General features: G+C 45.9%; 1 protein-coding gene across 1 annotated transcript; it reads right to left on the reverse strand.

Moving 5' to 3' along the window:
• Positions 1-1,450: 1,450 nt before the first annotated feature.
• Positions 1,451-2,712, reverse strand: LOC145050585 (uncharacterized). Its single transcript, XM_078998811.1, has 2 exons — positions 2,212-2,712; positions 1,451-2,137 (listed from the first exon to the last, which is right to left on the reverse strand). The coding sequence occupies exons 1-2, from the start codon at positions 2,710-2,712 to the stop codon at positions 1,451-1,453; spliced, it is 1,188 nt and encodes a 395-aa protein (XP_078854937.1).
• Between the last annotated feature and the right edge of the window lie 19,445 nt (positions 2,713-22,157).

Here is a 22,157-nt window from a genome sequence, read left to right on the forward strand (position 1 = left end):
TGACTTTGTGTAGATTCAATGAATGATATGAAAGATCCTAGTTGTGATATACCTTGCTAAATTTTATAATATGCATGTGCTCCTTTTAAAAATTAAAGTGTGGGTACCACATTGTCGGCCATAAGGAACTCACTTGGTCCACTTAAAAGTGCATTGTCTTTAGAGTTATGTGCAGGGGTATATATGGAAAAGTAAGGGTTAGTAAGGGTATATGGACCACTGACCACACGTGGTACATAAGGACATAATCAATGAAAATTTTAAATTATCCATATATGCAAATATATTCCCTTGCCATGCAGTTTAACCAGACAAGTCCTTGTTATACATGCAACTTCAAATAAACACAACAAAAAGCTCAAAATAACAACCAACTTATAAGGGCATAATCAATGACAATTTTAAATTATCTATATATGCAAATATATTCCCTTGCCATGTAGTTTAACCAGACAAGTCCTTTGTCATGCATGCAACTTCAAATAAACACAACAAAAAGCTCAAAATAACTACCAACTTATTTAACACAAAATACACATCACATAAACCAACATAGTTTCATACAAACTAACATAGTTAATAGCAGTTTCATAAAAAAAAACAATACACCAAAAAACATCATTTCACACTACATACCATGTTCCTATCACATAAACAAACACTTAAAGTTCTTCTAGAGTAACAGGTTTAGCTTCTGAATTCCCAGGTGCATCTACGCCACCAACTTTCTTGCCCAACTTCAACTTGATAATCCTTTCAGATTTCTTCCTCCTAATTTTCTTCAATAGGGTTGCAACTGGTGTTTCTCTAGCCTCCTGTTCTTGCACATGAACCTGACTAGGTTCTTTATTTGTTGATGCATCAAACTCCAAAGGAGTGAGTTCCACCTCATCATAGTCTTGTTGCACATGCACCTCATTGAATGCTTCTGCACCATCATTTACTGCTCCTCCATCATCATTTACTGCTTGATCACCCTCATGCACTTCATCACCTTCATTCATTGCATTAGCTTGATTACCTTCATCATCCTCATTGAGTGCTTCAGCTACACCCTGATTGACCAATATGAAACATTATTAGAAATTTAAAAAGAAATCGTAAAGATTAACCATTTAAATACTTATTTACCTGTTTTGTTTTTCTTCTAGCTTTGATTTTAGGAGGCCTTGTCAAAGTACAAGCTCTTTTGTTGTGTCCTTCAATCTTACAAAGGCTACATTTTTGTTTTTTCCCAGCCTTAGATACCTTCACCTGTTCCTTACCTTTGTTTTGTGTTTGGGTAGTTTTCTTTGATTTTTTACTTGACTGGGTTGGGTTTTTTAGTTACATCCCTTTTCCTTTTAGTTGCAGGTCTCCCAGGCATAGTTCTACGAACACGAGGTAAAGGTGGGGTGTAATCAGTTGCACGCCACAAAATACTTCCATTCATAGGTGTTAACCTAAACTTTTATGCCTTCATGTAAGTGATGCTACAAAACATTTTGTCCACATATGACTCCACATCCCTATTCATAAAACTAATAGCTGCAATAGAATGGACACAACCGATTCCATTAAGCTGCCAAAGCCTGCATGAGCAAGTTCTTTCTTCAAGATCCAACTCATAAGCATATGTAGTTCCTCTTACTTCAAACTGATTTAGTCCACTAGGTAAAACTTGGTAATGTCTTAGACCCTTCTTAATCTCATTCGCTATTTCTCTAATTGTTGGACAAATTTGGTTGCCCCTTCCTAGACCCTTGCATTTCTTGTTGAACACCCTCTCCATCATATACATCCTCAACTCCTCTAGCATGGTGATAGTTGGGTTCTTCCTAGCATCAACAATCACAACATTAAAACTTTCTGACATTCCATTCTCCATAGCATCACAACATCTTCCTGGTTGGAAGTAGGCCCTTGACCATGTTTTGGGGTCTTTGTCTATCAGATACTGATAAGCACTTGGGTCTAGCACTTTAAGCTCTTTCATGGAAACCTTAAAATCTACCTCTGTTGTTACTTTACATGCCTTCCAGAATATGCTTTCATATTGGGCACCACTATACATTTTCCTAAGGTTTTGGCTAATATGCTTGGCACACTGCCTATGCTCTACATATGGAAGGAGTTCTTTCACAGCCTTAATCAAAACCTGTTAACAAATTCCAAATATAGTGAATAAGGATGCAAATAGATAGCAAAATTAATTACAAACAATTAAATTACCTTGTGTTGATCCGATATTACACTGTATCCATAGCCTAAGTTAAGTCCCAAGTCATCAATGAGTAAATCCAAAAACCACCTCCAATTTTCCTTATTCTCCACACATACTACTGCCCATGCAATAGGATAAATCTCATTGTTTGCATCCCTTTCAACAACACATAATAACTCCCTTTTGCAGATCCCTTTAAGGAAACAGCCATCTAAACCTATTATCTTCTTGCATCCCTCCTTCCACTCCTTCTTCGGTGCATCAAAGCAAACATAGAACTTACTAAAGTATTTCTTCCCATCTGGCATACGATTTACATCAATTTTCACAGTGCTACCTAGATTTGATATCCTAATCTCTTCTGCATACGACCATAACTTTGCATAATGTTCAACTTGGGTACCATCTATTAGTTGGGGTGCATATTTTTTAGCTCTCCTACATTGACCAACACTAACATGAATACCAAACTTCTGTGACACAACTGTTCTTAGCTTTTTAACACTCATCTTTTGTCTAAGTAAGAACTCTCTTGTATAATGACTCCCTATCCAAGCATAAGTGACCATGGACCCTAACTTGTAGCTCCTTGCACATTTGTGGACTGACTTTAAAGACTTAATTTGGAAGCTTGATTCATCACTCATCCAAGATGCCCACAACCTGAATGTACACTCACCCTTGCAACACTTAACCAACAATTTTTTCCTATCATTTTTCTCTAAGAAAAGTTGGTACCCGTTCGTAACAACATAGTTGTATAACATTGTTTTTAATTAGAATGGATCTTTGAACCTCATACCAAGTATTGGGAACTGCTTTTTCCATGGAACTAACTCATTAAAAATGGAATGTTGTTGAGTTACATTGGCATCCTGTAACGTCCCAAATTTCACGTCTAAAAATTTCGTTTTTAAGACATTACTTTAGGAAACATTAACAATTAAAACATTGATTAGTTAAACCAATTCACATCAACAACCAAGTTTAAAATCCATAACAGATAAACATTCAAAATATCTGAGTATCAATCCCAGGTAAAACACATAATTGCGGAACCAAGGAGTGCGTGTGTGATGAGCCGCTACCGCGCCTGCTCCTTTCCCTTAGCTGAGGAAGTACCTGAAACAATATCTGAAAACCGTAAGCACAAAGCTTAGTGAGTTCCCCCAACCTACCACATACCATGCAAACACATAACACAAATACTGTCAGGCTATTCTGGGGTGCCTGACTACCCGGTATGGCCATTCTGGGGCGCCAACTACCCGTGCGGCCATTCTGGAGTGCCGTCCTACCCGTGTCAAGCCATTCTGGGGTGCTGACTACCCGTCAGTCCTGACAACCGATCCTCGGGGACTAGTCCCCTCCCACTACCTCTATCGCATATAACATAACAAGCCAGCATGCAAACACATCATCATATACTGTCAGACATTTCTGGGGTGTCTGCACATCCCTTCGGTCCTAACAACCGATCTCTATACTATCACATAAAACAGATCATGCTAGCACATAACATACCAGGTAGTATCAAACCAAGATGATATCACAAAGACAATCTTCTAATAACAACTCCTACTGGTGGGCCGGCATTGTGGCCGTAGACCCACCGCTACTGGAAGGTAACTCACCTCGAAAAGGCTGCTGGTCTGTGTGGGAATTGACTGTCTACTGCTGCTGCTCCGGACGTCCCCCGGCTATAATTCCCACAAAATGATCAGTCAAACACCGCTAGATGTTCTTAGGGTAAAATGACCCTTTTACCCCTTACCAAGCCAAGTCCAGGTCAAAGTCAACTTCCAGTTGACTGGACTCGCCGAGTCCATCCTTCACTGATCTGGTCCCACTCACCAGGTCCCTCTCCCCACTCACTGAGTCACCCTTGACTCGCTACCCGAGACTATGGGGCCGACTCGAGTCCCAACTCGCCGAGTTCCTCGAGCAACTCGCTGAGTTCCTCGAGCAGATCCCCTGCTCGCTTTCAATCCACACCAAAACACCCCATACGAGGGTTTGGGGTTTCGGGACTACGTTACACAGTTAATTCCGCGCACAGGTATGAAGGGTTGAGCCTTCGATGCTTAAACCCCTCGTGATCTGTGGATGTTCATATGACTCGCCGAGTTTGAGGAACTACTCGGCGAGCTCCAGGCAATCTTCATAGGACTCGCCGAGTTATTCTTCAAACTCGCCGAGTCGACGACCATCTTTATAGAACTCGCCGAGTCCTTCGAACCATTCCCTGAGTAGGCCAGATCTGGGACATGCAACACTTCAAAACCATAGATCCAAGGTCCTAGGGCTCATTTACCACGTAAAGTTGCAAACTTTACATGCATGCATGGCCTTATGAGCTCAAACATGCAATTCCAAGCTCTTTAAGAGGTCCTATACTCAATGGGGACCTCAATCACCTCAACCACAGAGACTTTATGCTACTAGGATGACCAAAAGGTCCAAATCCGAAGTCCTTGCAGAACATTAACCATAGACACATAGAGATTTAGGTTCTTAGGGCTTAAAACCTCTTTTTAGGGACAAAAAGAGGACTCAATGAACTAAAGATCAAGGTAGGAACTTTTCTACCTGAATAGAAGCCCTTCACAGAGTAGATTCCGGATCTTCTTCCCTTCTTGCACTCTTCAACCTTCTCCTTCTTCTCCCAAGCTCCAAACCACCTTCAAAATGCTAAAAATCACCCACAAGGACACAAAAGGGGCTACGGTTTCGTTCTACAGATCTCTGGGAGTGCAAGGGGAAATGGAGGCTGGGTTAGATCGTTTAAATAGGGTGCAAACACCCGGGTTAGGGTTTAAGTCCAGACAGGGTCTACTCGCCGAGTCCCTCGGACCTACTCGCCGAGTAGACCGAGTAGATCCCGCGTCTAGTCCCGCTTCTACTCGGCGAGTTAGTCCTTTAAATCGCCGAGTTCAAGGTTAATCATGCAATATAAGGAGATTTAATAACCAAGAATACATACCAGGAACCAGGTGTTACAAATCTCCCCCACTTATTTTAGACTTCTTCCTCGAAGTCTGCTGCTCGATCCTGAAACAGCTCGGGATAATGCTCCATCATCTCGTCCGCCGGCTCCTAAGTCCATTCCGAACCCTTGCGGTGCTGCCATTGCACCTTCACTAGCTCCACCCTCTTGTTCCTCAAATCCTTCGACTTCCTGTCGAGGATTGCGACTGGGCGCTCAATGTAGTTCAGGCTGTCATCAACCTGAATATCCTCTAAAGGCACTACTGCTGAATCGTCCACTAGGCACTTCCGCAGCTGAGAAACATGGAAAGTGTTGTGGATCTGGCTGAGCTCGACTGGCAGATCCAGTCTATACGCCACCTTGCCCACCCGGGCTACAACCCTGAACGGTCCGATGAATCTCGGGCCCAACTTGCCCCGCTTCCTGAATCGAATGACACCTTTCCAAGGCGACACCTTCAAGAGAACCATATCCCCGACTTGGAACTCCAAGTCGGATCGACGCTTTTCGGCGTAACTCTTCTGTCGACTCTGAGCAGTCTGAAGCCTGCTCCGAACCTGCTGGATCATCTCGGTCGTCTTGAGCACCACTTCGGTGCTCCACATGACTCTCTGGCCAACTTCACCCTAGCATATCGGGGTCCTGCACCTCCGTCCATACAACATCTCGAATGGAGGGAGGTCGATACTCGCGTGGTAGCTGTTGTTGTAGGAGAACTCGGCCAAGGGAAGATAGGTATCCCAGCTACCACCAAAGTCTAACACGCACGCCCGCAACATATCCTCCAAGGTCTGGATGGTCCGCTCGCTCTGACCATCCGTCTGTGGGTGAAAGGCGGTGCTAAAATGCAAACGAGTGCCCAACTCGTCATGAAATCTCTTCCAAAATCTGGAAGTAAAACGCACATCCCTGTCCGAGATAACCGATACTGGCACCCCGTGCCGCGCCACGATCTCCCTGATATAGATGTCAGCTAATTTCTCGGACGATATGCTCTCCTGAATCGGGATAAAGTGAGCACTCTTGGTCAATCGATCCACGATGACCCAAATCGAATCCACTCCACGCTCGGTCCTGGGAAGTTTCGTGATAAAATCCATCGTGATATCTTCCCATTTCCACAGTGGAATATCCAACGGCTGCATCTTGCCATGCGGTCTCTGATGTTCGGCCTTGACCTTCCTGCAGGTCAAGCACCGCTCAACGTACCATGCCACATCCCGATTCATGTAGGGCCACCAATAATCTAGACGAAGATCGCTATACATCTTCGTTGCCCCGGGATGAATAAAGAATCGCGACTTGTGCGCCTCCTCCATCAAAATATGGCGCACGCCTCCGTGATACGGCACCCATACCCTACGGTGTAGTGTCAATAGTCCTCGGCTATCATAATCGAAGGAGGAAACCTGACCCACCACACGCTCGCTCTTCCGGTGCTCTTCCTTGATAGCCTCCTGCTGAGCCTCCTGAATTCGCTCCAACAGGGGAGTCACCACGGTCATCCTCATGCATACGTCCCTGATCGGCGCCGCCTTGCGGCTAAACGCATCAGCCACCACATTGGCCTTTCCCGGGTGGTAGAGGATCTCGCAATCATAATCCTTCACCACGTCCAACCACCGACATTGCCTCATGTTCAGATTCGGCTGATCCATGAGGTACCTCAAACTCTTGTGGTCCGTGTAAATGGTACATCGAACCCCGTAGAGGTAATGTCGCCAAATCTTGAGGGCAAAAACCACCGCCCCCAACTCCAAATCATGCGTCGGGTAGTTCGCCTCGTGAGGCTTGAGCTGCCTCAAGGCGTAGGCAATGACATGCCCACATCTGCATCAATACCGTGCCCAACCCTGAAATGGACGCATCACAATAAACCACAAAATCCTCTACGCCCTCTGGCAGGGCTAAGATCGGCGCCTCGCACAATCTCTGTCTTAGTGTCTCAAATGCAGCCTGCTGCTCGGGTCCCCACCGAAAGACCACGACTTTCTTTGTCAGCCGCGTCAGGGGTACGACTATCTTGGAGAAATCCTGAATAAACCTCCGATAGTAGCCTGCTAATCCCAGGAAACTCCGAATCTCAGATGGAGACTTCGGAACCTCCCATCTCATCACGGCCTCGACCTTGGCCGAATCGACCAGAATCCCGTTCTGGTTGACGAGGTGTCCGAGAAATTGCACCTCGCGCAACCAAAACTCACACTTGGAGAACTTGGCATACAAGCTCTCCCTCCTCAGGGTCTCCAACACCTCTCTCAGATGCTCCTCATGCTCCTCCTGGGTCTTGGAATAAACCAAGATGTCATCGATAAAGACTATCACAGACCGATCCAACATTGGTCTGCATACGCGGTTCATGAGGTCCATGAACGCGGCAGGAGCATTGGTGAGCCCAAACGGCATCACCACGAACTCATAGTGGCCATAGCGCGTCCGAAACGCGGTCTTCGGCGCATCCTCCTCCCTGACCCTCATCTGATGGTATCCCGAACGCAAATCGATATTGGAAAACCAAGACGCTCCCTGAAGCTGGTCAAAGAGATCATCAATCCTCGGGAGTGGGTAACGGTTCTTCACCGTTACCTTATTCAGCTCCCGGTAATCTATACACATTCGATGCGACCCGTCCTTCTTTTTCACAAACAGAATCGGGGCTCCCCAGGGTGAACTGCTGGGACGAATAAATCCCTTGTCTAGCAGCTCCTGCAGCTGCGTAGACAACTCTTGCATCTCAGGAGGAGCCCGATACGGTGCCTTGGCTATCGGAGCCGCACCAGGAACGAGGTCAATCCTGAACTCCACCTGTCGTTCCGGAGGTATCCCAGGAAGCTCCTCCGGGAAGACATCTGCAAAATCTCGAACCACCGGAACCTCGCTCACTGTCGCCTTACCCGCCTCCTGGGTATCCATCACATACGCGACATATCATGCGCATCCCTGCTGAAGATAGCTCCTAGCCCTTGCTGCTGAGCATACAGTGGGTCCGCAAGGTGGCCTCTCACCATGAATCACTAACTCTCCCCCACCTGGGGTCCTGACTCGCATTAGCTGCTACGCGCAATCTATCACTGCCCCATTAGGGCTCAACCAGTCCATGCCTATAATCACCTTGTTCCCACGTAGCGGAATGGGAACCAAATCTACCAAGTAGTGCTCCTCGAACAAACGCAACACGCAATCTCGAAATACCATCGATGCTCGCACCGATCGATCATCAGCAATCTCTACCTCCAAAGGGCAATCTAACCCGCCCGATGACTCATGAAACTTCATACTAAGCGCAAGGGAAACAAATGATCAGGACGCACCCGAGTCAAACAACACCTGAACTGGAATGCCGTTCACATGGAACGATCCTAATGCATACATATACATACAGAGCACATATCAATAACATAGCATCATAAAAATAAAATAGAGGGAAATAATCATACCCGTCACCACATCGGGTGCGGCGCATGCCTCCTCGGTAGTCAGCTGAAATGCCCGGCTCCTCACCACTGGAGCCTCTGCATTGCCCTGCCGTCCATCCGTGATCCGCAGGGTCGCTGGAGCTGGCGCCTTCACTGGCGCTGAAACTGTCAACTGGGGGCAATTGGCCTTCTTGTGGCCCCTCTGGTTGTAATGGAAACACAGCAACTCGGATGTCTGAATAACTGCTACCGGAGCAGTGCAATCCCTACTGAAGTGCCCAGACTTGCCGCACTTGTAGCAGCCTGATGATCCCAACCTGCACGCCCGCTCGTGCGGCTTGCCGCATTTCCTGCAGCGGCTTGGTCCTGACTGGCCCTTCGGCCTCCCATCTAATCCCTTTGGCTTCTTCCCCGAAGCCCCTCCTGTCTGTACCTCCTCTGACTTCCGTTTCCGGATGTGCTCCAAATCTATCTCCCTCTCCCTTGCCCTGGCAATCATGGAGTCCAGGGTGGGGCAAGCTGAAAAACTGACGTGCTCCCGGATATCAGCCCGGAGCATGTCATGGTAGCGGGTCCTCCTCATGTCCTCATCGCCCGCATACTGGGGCACCAGCAATGCCCTCTCCCGGAACTTGGCGGTGATCTCCGCCACAATCTCCGTCGTCTGTCTCATGTCTAGGAACTCCCCGGCCAGCTGCTGAAGCTCGACAGCCGGCGCAAACTCCGCCCTGAATCTGGTCACAAAGTCCGACCAGGTCATAGCTTCGATAGCGGGGGCTCCTAACGAGTCACCCACTGACTCCCACCAATCACGAGCTCGGTCTCGCAAGCACCCTGCTGCATACCTCACCTTCGACCCCTCGGGGCAGAAGCTAGTTAACTGTGCAGACTCGATGTCTGCAATCCATCGCCTGGCAGCAATGGGGTCTTTCACCCCGTGGAAATCTGGCGCACCACTGCCCCTGAAGTCCTTAAAGGACAGTGTGCGAGGACCCAACTGGCCAGATGCCATGTCGCTCCTGAACGCCCTGAGGCGATCCTCCATCAACTCGATGATCCCTTCCTTGATCAACCCAAAGATAATGGGAGTCGAATCAAGGATACCCCTGGTGATCTCTGACGCGATGAACTCGCGTAGTCCCTCATCTACCTGCTCGGAACCTGATCCCGAACCTGACCCCTCTCCTGAACCGCCATCTATCGGCCTCGATCGAAGTACCACCATTCTGCAATACATAATAACACACATTAGTGATACTGATACTTCCTGAGGGATCACAACTACTTACAAGTTCCCTGGTCTTATCTTGGCCTTCCTTGGTTCGGGTACGGATCCTCTGCTTTCAGTAGTACGGGCCCATACTACCTTCCACATCTATCCGTACCTTCTTCAAGGACTGCCTTGACTTCACCAGATCCCCTCCACTACGGCTGATCACTACTATACTCATCCTAGGCTTGCCCTAGGAAAATCTCAGAATCCACCCTACCAGGTCCTCAGCTGCTGAAGGCCTCTTAGTAGTGCCAATTAACCATTACCTGAACACCATCACATGTGGTGAGGCTCGGATAATCCTTCGAGTGACAGGCTCACCCCTACAACGGTTAGACTCAAACGAGAGCTGCACAATAGGGCCAACTTGTAACGTCCCAAATTTCACGTCTACAAATTTCATTTTTAAAACATTACTTTAGGAAACATTAACAATTAAAACATTGATTAGTTAAACCAATTCACATCGACAACCAAGTTTAAAATCCATAACAGATAAACATTCAAAATATCAGAGTATCAATCCCAGGTAAAACACATAATTGTGGAACCAAGGAGTGCGTGTGTGATGAGCCGCTACCGCGCTTGCTCCTTTCCCTTAGCTGAGGAAGTACCTGAAACAATATCTGAAAACCGTAAGCACAAAGCTTAGTGAGTTCCCCCAACCTACCACATACCATGCAAACACATAACACAAATACTGCCAGGCTATTCTGGGGTGCCTGACTACCCGGTACGGCCATTCTGGGGCGCCGACTACCCGTGCGGCCATTCTGGGGTGTCGTCCTACTCGTGTCAAGCCATTCTGGGGTGCTGACTACCCGTCGATCCTGACAACCGATCCTTGGGGACTAGTCCCCTCCCACTACCTCTATCGCATATAACATAACAAGCCAGCATGCAAACACATCATCATATACTGTCAGACATTTCTGGGGTGTCTACACATCCCTTCGGTCCTAACAACCGATCTCTATACTATCACATAAAACAGATCATGCTAGCACATAACATACAAGGTAGTAGCAAACCAAGATGATATCACAAAGATAATCTTCTAACAACAACTCCTACTGGTGGGCCGGCATTGTGGCCGTAGACCCACCGCTACTGGAAGGTAACTCACCTCGAAAAGGCTGCTAGTCTGTGTGGGAATTGACTGTCTACTGCTGCTGCTTCGGACGTCCCCCGGCTATAATTCCCACAAAATGATCAGTTAAACACCGCTAGATGTTCTTAGGGTAAAATGACCCTTTTACCCCTTACCAAGCCAAGTCCAGGTCAAAGTCAACTTCCAGTTGACTGGACTCGCCGAGTCTGCGAGCAACTTGCCGAGTCCATCCCTCACTGATCTGGTCCCACTCACCAGGTCCCTCTCCCCACTCACTGAGTCACCCTTGACTCGCTACCCGGGACTATGGGGCCGACTCGAGTCCCAACTCGCCAAGTTCCTCGAGCAGATCCCCTGCTCGCTTTCAATCCACACCAGAACACCCCATACGAGGGTTTGGGGTTTCGGGACTACGTTATACAGTTAATTCCGCGCACAGGTACGAAGGGTTGAGCCTTCGATGCTTAAAACCCTCGTGATCTGTGGATGTTCATATGAATCGCCGAGTTTGAGGAGCTACTCGGCGAGCTCCAGACAATCTTCATAGGACTCGCCGAGTTGTTCTTTAAACTCGCCGAGTCGACGACCATCTTCATAGAACTCGCCGAGTTCCACTTTGGGACTCGCCGAGTCCTTCGAACCATTCCCTGAGTAGGCCAGATCTGGGACATGCAACACTTCAAAACCACAGATCCAAGGTCCTAGGGCTCATTTACCACGTAAAGTTGCAAACTTTACGTGCATGCATGGCCTTATGAGCTCAAACATTCAATTCCAAGCTCTTTAAGAGGTCCTATACTCAATGGGGACCTCAATCACCTCAACCACAGAGACTTTATGCTACTAGGATGACCAAAAGGTCCAAACCGAAGTCCTTGCAGAACATTAACCATAGACACATAGAGATTTAGGTTCTTTGAGCTTAAAACCTCTTTTTAGGGACAAAAATAGGACTCAATGAACTAAAGATCAAGGTAGGAACTTTTCTACCTGAATAGAAGCTCTTCACAGAGTAGATTCCGGATCTTCTTCCCTTCTTGCACTCTTCAACCTTCTCCTTCTTCTCCCAAGCTCCAAACCACCTTCAAAATGCTAAAAATCACCCACAAGGACACAAAAGGGGCTAGGGTTTCGTTCTACAGATCTCTGGGAGTGCTAGGGGAAATGGAGGTTGGGTTAGATCGTTTAAATAGGGTGCAAACACCCGGGTTAGGGTTTAAGTCTAGACAGGGTCTACTCGCTGAGTCCCTCGGACCTACTTGCCGAGTAGACCGAGTAGATCCCGCGTCTAGTCCCGCTTCTACTCGGCGAGTTAGTCCTTCAACTCGCCGAGTCCAAGGTTAATCATGCAATATAAGGAGATTTAATAACCAAGAATACATACCAGGAACCAGGTGCTACACATCCTCTTCACTCCCATCATCATCATTGTCATCTATGTTGTCATCATTTCCCTCCTCCTCTTCACCACATAATCTATTTAGAAATTCATCACCCTTTGTCCTATTCATAGTATGTCCTCATTAAAGTCCACATCCACATCTATTAGGTTATCAATTTCTTCCTCATTCTTACCACCATCAATGCATGAATCATCTCCATCCTCCTCTTCTATTTCAGAACCAAACCAAACTTCTATTCCTTGACCATCATGGTCCACATACATAGAAATTTTACCATCTGTCCCATATGCTTGAAAAATGAAACCACCATAGTCTTCATCATTAGCGATAATAGTTATCCCAGATATTAAGGGCTTACCTGGTTCACAATAGTATAACTTCTTTATACTTTCTTTCATGAACCGTTCGAGAAAGGTGATACATTCACCGTATGTCATTCTAGAAAAATCGTGATCATTGAAAGTGAAGTTGATACCATGGTTATACGAGAGAGGATTTCTAAGAAAAACACCTTTGAAGTTCAGCTCCACTATAGGGTGGAGTCCATCAGGGTTTGGCCTCGAGCTGGACATTGTGGGTTGGTTGACTGCTCACTGACTTTGATCGGAGAAAACGACTTCGAACCTTAGGTTTAGTGCTTCATATTTACTGTAAGATGAGAAAAAGGAAGAGCGAAGAAGGAGTGTTCTGACTAAATAAATGTGTTTATTTTGACTTCTAAATCTTACATGGATAAAATAAATGACATATATAATGTAAACTTATTCCACATAAGCAATACCACCGGTTGTTTCGTTTACCAGGTGCATAAGGGGGTAATTAGTCGGTATTTACTAACATTAAGGATCAATTGAGCACAAAAAACTTTAGTGACTAAATGTGCAAATTGACCAAACATTGTTGTGCTACAGTGTCAAAAACCCTAATCATATTATTAAACATAAGTTTTCAATAAAAATTGCAAGTAGAGGTGCTCAAAACCGGATCTTGGAAAGATCCGGACCAAAGAGTGAAAATTTCTAAGCATGCTTGGCAAAGTTGGTCCTAGGCTTCATCACAGAAAAACATAACTAGATTTTGATCAACCGTTAGTAACCATGGGTCATGGCTTCCAAAACCGGAAATTGTAATTTTTTATTTTTCAACAATGCCAGAAGATCTAAAATTTATAAATTTCTTGATACTCGTAATTTTATAAAATACGATCTCATATAGTTTCATAATTCACTACTAAATGTGTTGGTTCGTACTTGTCTACTTTGTGGAGGTTATGAAAAGTTGTATGGCATGATCGTCAAGTGGTATACGATTTACTGCTACATAATGATGTTATATGTACATAAGTATGATCTTCATACTTGTCATTAAAAATATTGAATAAATTTCCAAAACCTAATTTTATGCTTTTATTTTGTTTTCTACACAAAAGGGGTCATCTTGAGTTAAGGCCTAACCCACTGTAGATTTAAATTATTAAAACATCGACACCGACAACATTTATAGTTGTGTCAAAATGATAAAATGTATAAATACATTAGACAACCCTTTGTTATATTTTATAATTTTTTTATTATATACCGTAGCACCTGGCTCTTGGTATGTATTATGTTATTAAATCTTCATTTATTTTTGTATTTTTAGCCTAGGACTCGGCGAGTCGAAGGACTGACTCGCCGAGTAGAAGCGGGATGAGGCGCGGAGTTTAAGCTGCGGACTCGGCGAGTAGCCGCTGTTTGGACAAAAACCCTAATCCAGGGGTTTGCACCCTATTTAAACGACCTTATCCAGCCTCCTTTCCCCCTTTATGCTCCCAAACACTTCTCATAGCAAACCCTATCCGTTTTTGAGGAAATCCAAGGCCTTTGAGTGATTCTTGTGAGTTTTGACCTCAAGGAAGAAGGAAGAGCATAGGAGGATCAAGAGGAGACTGAAGGATTCGAGTTTGGTTCACCATTTGCAGTCTTAAGAAGGTATAAAGTCTGAACCTTGCTCATTCATTTGTTAGATCCCTCTTTAGGGTGATTTAGGGCTTTTATAAGCTATTTTTGGTGGCCAACCATGTTTGCAAACATGGTTGGGGGTTTGAGCTTCTGGGTCATGTCATTATTGGAGTCACAAGTCAGATTTGGGATGCTTTTGCACTCAAGGAAGGCCCCATGCAACAAAAGAACCATTTTAGAGCCTTTTAAGCTCAAAAGTCCCATGCATGCACGTAAAGTTTGTAACTTTACGTGCTAGGTCGAGTTTAGGGGCCTGGATTTATCCTTCGGTTAAGTGTTGTACATCAGAAATCGAAGTTTTAGGAAGGGATGTGACCGACTCGGCGAGTCCATTCCTGGACTCGGCGAGTCCAAGGGTTTTGGTCCCGTATCAGTGAGGGTCATAAGGACCAGATGAGTGTGGAAGGGTGTTAGGGAGTCCCGGGGAGTGACCCAACGTTTTGGACTAAGCAATTTTTTCTGGAAATTCATGGCACTCGGCAAGTGCATGAACGGACTCGGCGAGTCCAAGACAATCTTCATAAAACTCGGCGAGTTGTTCATCAACTTGGCGAGTCGAGGACAGGACGTGTTCATATGATGAAGAGTAACTCGACGAGTCAAGGCAGGACATGAATATCAGTTGATGAGGAACTCAACGAGTTGTTCATAAAACTTGGCGAGTCGGACGAGGATTCAGTCGATGTTCATTTAGAAGGAAAACTCGTCGAGTCATCGCCTAACTCGACGAGTAAAGACAGGTATGAGGTCTAATGGAAGGATGGGGACTCGGCGAGTTAGCGAGCCAACTCGGCGAGTCAGGTCAACTAGAATTTGACTTTGACTTTGATTTGGTCAAGGGGTAAAATGGTCATTTTATCCAAAGAGTAGATGTCAGTTTCTAACTTAGTGTTTTGTGGGAGTTATAGTCGGAGGATTTCCGGAGCAGCAGCGGCAACAGTCAGAGGATTTCCGCACCGTTCAACAACTGCTAGGAGGTGAGTTACCTTCCAGTAGGGGTGGGTCTAAGGCCACAATGCCGACCCACCATTGAGGAGTATTTAGAAGATAATTGTCTTTGTGATAATTTATCTTGGTCTGGTATGCGTTGGTTATGAGTTATATTTGTATGATATGTTACATGATAGGGATAGTTTCCCTGATAGTGGTCCTTAGGACCAAGGGGTAGGTCAGTACCCGGATATGTCTGGCTGTGTGCTTATATCTTGCTATTGTATGCTAGTGGTAGGGGTGGAATAGTCCCCAGTTACCGGTTGAAAGATACCAATGACGATTACCGGTTGAAAGATACCGATGACGATTACCGGTTGAAAGATACCGATGATGATTACCGGGTGAAAGATACCGATGGTATTGTATGGTATGTGGTATGATGGGGGAACTCACTAAGCTTTGTGCTTACGGTTTCAGTTTTTGGTTTCAGGTACCTCTTCATCTAAGGGGAAGGAGCCGGCGGCGTAGCATGGCATCACACACACATTGATTTTCTGCATCGTGTTTTCTGGGATTGTACTCTGATATGTTATTTGCTTATGGCATGGGTTTGAAACATGATACTTGATTTCATGAGATAATGTGTTGATTCAATATTTTCTAGTGAATGTTTTATGAGCAACTTAATTAGAAATGAAATTTTTAGACTTGAATTTTGGGACGTTACAAGTTGGTATCAGAGCCCTAGTTTGAGGGATTCAGACATGCCCTCGGGGGTGTCTGGACTCAAACTAAGGGGCTAAAAGATTTTAACAATAAAATGGTTTTCTAAAAATCTAAACGGAAGGATTTTACGAAAGACAAGGTGTGTGATGCATGCGACCGGCCGGGCTCAAGTAACTTTTCCCCAAGATACCCATACATGTTATGTTATGATATATGGCTTTGATTTAGAATTGCATGCTATAATAGGACTAAGGATCTAGGAAGATGCCTTGTGTGCCTGATATATGATTCTGATAATTGCATGCTAGTTAGGGCTAAGGATCTAGGAGGATGCCTTATATGCCTATTGTATGAGCTGTATGCTAGGACTATTTAGTCAGCAGTAGGATGGCCTGTATAGGTTATGCCTAATTTGGTTACTCGATGCACGAATGCTGCTTGCTTTGTGCTATGGGGGTTCTGGCTATTTCCGACTAACTAAGGAGCGGATATGTAACAGTACCTGCAAGTTAGTTAGGTGGAAATGGTAGGGGCTCCTGGTGCAGCTGATTGCGGAGGGTAGGTCGGAGAGTGCCCTAGGGAAGCCTAGGATGAGGTTAGTGGAAAGGGTATCAGTAAAGGGACTTGGTGAAGTCGAAGCAATCCTTGAGGAAAGCACTGGTAGATGTAGAAGGTAGTATGGGCCCGTACTACTGAAAGCAGAGGGCCGTACTCGAACCAAGGAAGGCTTAGATGAAACCGGGAACTTTGGGGAGTGTGTTAGATCTCTTGAGTATATGTATGATCCTGACTTTTATGTGTGTGTTTTCAGTATGGTGACCACACGACTTGGAGCAGGAGGTTCCGGATTAGGATCAGGATCAGGCTCGGGTTCGGGATCCAAGCAGGTTGATGACAGGCTACGCGAGTTCATCGCGTCTGAGATCACGAGAGGCATCCTTGAGTCAACCCCTATCATCTCCGAGTCGATCAAGGAGGGGATTGTTGAGATGATGGAGGATCGTCTCTGATCATTCAGGAGTGATATGGCGTCTAGCCAGGTGGGTACGTGCAAACTGTCCTTTAAAGACTTTCGTGGAAGTGGTGCGCCGGATTTCCATGGGGTGAAAGACCCCAGTGCTGCTAGGAGATGGATCGCAGACATTGAGTCTGCGCAGTTGACGAGCTTCTGCCCAGAGGGGTTGAAGGTGAGATATGTAGCAGGATGCTTGCGAGACAGGGATAGAGATTGGTGGGAGTCTGTTGGTGACTCATTGGGAGCCTCAACTGTTGAGGCTATGACTTGGTCGAACTTTGTGACCAGATTCAGGGCGGAGTTTGCGCCAGCTGTGGAGCTTCAGCGGCTGGCCAGGGAGTTTTTGGATATGACGTAGACTACGGAGACTGTGGCGGAGATCACCTCCAAGTTCCGGGAGAGGGCATTGCTGGTGCCCCAGTATGCGGGTGATGAGGATATGAGGAGGACCCGCTACCATGACATGCTACGAGCTGACATTCGGTAGCATGTTAGTTTTTCAGCTTGCCCTACCTTGGATTCCATGATTTCCAGGACCAGGGAGAGGGAGATTGATCTGGAGCACGTCCATAAGAGGAAGGAAGTGGAGGGGCTGACGACCGGGGCTTCGGGGAAGAAGCCCAAGGGATTTGATGGTAGGCCGAAAGGCCAGGCATGACGGGACCGCTGTGGGAAATGCGGTCGGTCACACGAGGGAGCTTGTCGCACTGGGTCGGGTTCGGGCTGCTATAAGTGTGGCAAGGTGGGGCATTTTAACAGGGATTGTACTGCCCCAGCCCCCGCGGTACAGATGACAGACCCGATTTGCTTCCATTGCAATCAGAGGGGCCACAAAAGGGCCAATTGCCCGAGATTGACAGCAGCGTCAACAGCGGTGCCAACAGCAGCGCCGGTATTAGTGACGTCGCAGGTTACAGATGGTCGGAAGGTCAAGACAGAGGCTCCAGTGGTGCGGAGCCGAGCATTTCAGCTGACAGCCGAGGAGGCACGTGCTGCACCTGATGTGGTGATGGGTATGATTCTTTCTCTCTAATATTTTTTTGTTGTGATTGCGTTATTGATATGTTCTCTGTTTAGGATCGTTCCATGTGAACGACATCCCAGTTCTGGTGTTGTTTGACTCGGGTGCTACCCGATCATTTGTGTCTCTTACGCTTAGCAAGAGATTTTCCGAGTCTTCGGGTATGTTGGATTGCCCTCTAGAGGTAGAGATTGCAGACGACCGTTCGGTGCGGGCATCGACGGTATTTCGAGATTGTGTGCTGAGGTTATTTGAGGAGTGCTACTTGGTAGAATTAGTTCCCATTCCATTGCGTGGGAAAAAGGTGATTATAGGCATGGATTGGCTCAACCCTAATGGGGCAGTGATTGACTGCGCGCAGCAGTTGGTGCGGGTCAGGACCCCAAGTGGGGGAGAGCTGGTGATTCAGGGCGAGAGGCCACAGCGAGGACTAACTTTATGTTCAGTAGCGAGAGCTAGGCGTTACCTCCAGTAACGTTGCGCAGGTTATGTCGCGTATGTTATGGATACCCGGGAGACGGGTCGGGCGACGGTGGATGATGTACCTGTGGTACGAGAGTTTGCGGACGTATTCCCCGAGGAGTTGCCTGGGATACCTCCGGAACGACAGGTGGAATTCAGGATCGACCTAGTCCCTGGTGCGGCTCTGATAGCCAAGGCACCGTACCGGTTGGCTCCTCCAGAGATGCAGGAGTTGTCTACACAGCTGCAGGAGCTGTTAGACAAGGGTTTCATTAGACCGAGCAGTTCACCCTGGGGTACCCCGATGCTTTTTGTGAGGAAGAAGGATGGGTCGCATCGGATGTGTATAGATTATCGGGAGCTGAACAAGGTAACGGTGAAGAACCGCTACCCACTCCCGAAGATTGATGACCTCTTTGACTAGCTACAGGGAGCATCTTGGTTCTCCAAGATTGACTTGCGTTCAGGGTATCATCAGATGAGGGTCAGAGAGGAGGATGTGTAGAAGACTGCGTTTCGGATGCGTTATGGCCACTATGAGTTTGTGGTAATGCCCTTCGGGCTCACCAATGCTCCTTCCGCGTTCATGGACCTCATGAACCGTGTATGTAGACCGATGTTAGACCGGTCTGTGATAGTGTTTATCGACGATATCTTGGTTTACTCCAAGACGCGAGAGCAGCATGAGGAGCATCTGCGGGAGGTTCTGGAGATTTTGAGGAGGGAGAACTTGTATGCTAAGTTCTCTAAGTGTGAGTTCTGGTTGCGCGAGGTGCAGTTTCTTGGGCACCTTGTCAACCAGAACGGGATTTCGGTAGATCCGGCCAAAGTGGAGGCCATGATGAGTTGGGAGGTTCCGAGGTCCCCATCTGAGATTCGGAGCTTTCTAGGATTGGCATGCTACTATCGGAGATTCATTCAGGACTTATCCAAGATAGCAGTTCCGCTCACCCGACTGACTAAGAAGTCGGTAGTGTATCATTGGGGGCCTGAACAGCAGGCCGCGTTCGAGGCATTGTGACAGAGATTGTGCGAGGCGCCAATTTCAGCCCTGCCAGAGGGCATGGAGGATTTTGTTGTGTACTGCGATGCATCCATCGCAGGTTTGGGCGTGGTATTGATGCAGAGGGGGCATGTTATCGCCTATGCGTCGAGGCAGCTGAAGCCTCATGAGGCGAACTACCCGACACATGATTTGGAGTTGGGGGCTATTGTTTTCGCCCTCAAGATTTGGCGTCGTTACCTCTATGGGGTTCGTTGTACGATTTACACGGACCACAAAAGTTTGAGGTATCTCATGGACCAACCAAATCTGAATATGAGACAGCGACGGTGGGTTGATGTGGTAAAGGATTATAATTGTGAGATCATTTACCATCCGGGGAAGGCCAATGTTATGGCCGATGCGCTTAGCCGCAAGGCAGCGCCGATAAGGGATATCTGTCTGAGGATGACAGTGGTGACACCGCTTCTGGAGCGGATTTGGGAGGCTCAGCGGGAGGCTATGAAGGAGGAACATCGGAAGAGTGAGCGGATTATGGGGCAGGTTTCCTCTTTCGACTATGATAGCTGAGGGTTAGTGACTCTTCACCGTAGGGTGTGGGTCCCTTATCATGGAGGCGTGCACCAGGTCCTGATGGAGGAGGCGCACAAATCCCGATTCTCCATCCATCCCGGGGCGCCGAAGATGTATAGGGTCTTCGTCTGGACTATTGGTGGCCCTGCATGAAGCGGGATGTGGCATGGTACGTGGAGCGGTGCTTGACCTGCAGGAAGGTCAAGGCCGAGCATCAGAGACCACACGGCAAGATGCAACCGTTGGATATTCCGATGTGGAAATGGGAAGACATCATGATGGATTTTATCTCTAAGCTTCCCAGGACCGCGCGGGTAGTGGATTCGATATGGGTCATTGTCGATCGATTGACCAAGAGCGCCCACTTTATCCCGATTCAGGAGAGCATCTTGGCCGAGAAATTGGCTGATATCTGATGGGTTTTAGCCATAAGAACTTTCCTATGTGCGCATGCAAAACCCTAATGCTTGGATCTAGGCTTTCTAATTAAACATGCTTTGAATCCAAGACTTCTAATGGCTAATTAGGTTAAATAACAACATTGAAACAGATCTAGAACCATACCTTTGAATTCCTTGTTGATCTTGTTGTCTTGGAGCTTCTAGAGTCACAATTGTCACTCCTCTAATGGCTTACAAACACCAATAGCAAGAAAGATGATTTAGAGAGAGGAGAGGGGAGGAAATTGGCCAGGGTTCTCTTACTTTAGGTGAGGTGCCGATTTCCCTTAGCCATGGGGTCTATTTATACTTGTAGACTCCTTAAGTGTTACAACCTAAACCCCAATTGGATAATCTTCTCTTAAGTCTATCCAAATCCTTTCCTTAGATAAGCAATGGACGATTTTGAAGCTATCCTAGCTTCTAGAATCCGTCCACTATATATCTATAATGATTTATAGTCTAAAGCTTAACTATCAAACAATTGACAGTTTATACCCCTTTATTTAATTAATCTCTTTAAGTCACCAAATTAATTCCAATTAATTCTATGACTTATATTAATCAAATAACAATATATTATTCTTTATATTATTCTCATAATATATTAATAATATTTACTCTCTCTTAATAAATCATCCTATCAAGTTGCTATGGTGAAGGCAACCCAAAAGGACCATGCACAACCGGGTCAAATACTTGCCTAATATAGTTGCAGCCTTAGACACTATTCCAACAGTCTCCCACTTGGATAAGTCTAGTAACTATATGCACAAGTACAATTCGGTTTGCAATCGTAGCTCTCAAAGACGCTGTCAAACTCTGATCTAATCAATCTTGTCCTTTAGATAAGGGATCGTACAGTCCTCTGTTAGATATCATGCTGACAATCCTATGGAACGGTTAGTCAAGCATTTAGGTTTCTTGATCTCTGATTTATTCGACATAGAACTTAATCGAACACATCAATTCAGTTCTGACCGGGCCCGGCACATAAGTCAAATCAAATCATCGAGCGGTCGAGATATCGCTTTTACCTTCTTAGATAAAAGTTACGGATAAACTTCGACTTATATGCATTTACTTATTCATTAATCAACTATACACAACAATGCATTTTATAACACCGAGTTACTAATGCGTTTTCGCATTATCAATGTACAATCAATTAACAAATAACAAACCATATATCTAGGTTTTAAGACTATATGATATTATCGTCTTGCGATCACCTTTTATATCGTATTCCATAAGGTGATTCCAGCAAGCGCGGGTTTGTTCCAATGCTCAAAACTAGTTCACAAGCACTCATGAACGTTGCAACAACCCTTTGCTATGTCTAACACCATTTAGACAATCTACACACCAATTCATGACAATCTTCATTCATATCTACTTCCAACATATGAACGATTGTGGACAATTTGAACAATTCAATTATTCCTAATAAACTCAATTATTCTGGAAGTCAAAACATGCAAAGTGAAACAATAGCTAAACAATTAACATAAGATAGTAACATTACTCATAAATAAAACTACTTTATTTAATCATCAAATGTTAATTACATTTATCTATTACATGTTTCT

This window comes from Lactuca serriola, chromosome 5 (assembly GCF_051521515.1).
Source record: "Lactuca serriola cultivar US96UC23 chromosome 5, Lser_US96UC23_V15, whole genome shotgun sequence".
Taxonomy (NCBI): Eukaryota; Viridiplantae; Streptophyta; class Magnoliopsida; order Asterales; family Asteraceae; genus Lactuca; species Lactuca serriola.

Coding starts and splice junctions, on each gene's coding strand:
- LOC145050585 (XM_078998811.1), bottom strand. CDS start 2,712: ATGAGTGTTAAAAAGCTAAGAACAGTTGTGTCACAGAAGTTTGGTATT. Junction 2,138..2,211: donor TAATATCGGATCAACACAAG/GTAATTTAATTG, acceptor ATTTGTTAACAG/GTTTTGATTAAGGCTGTGAA.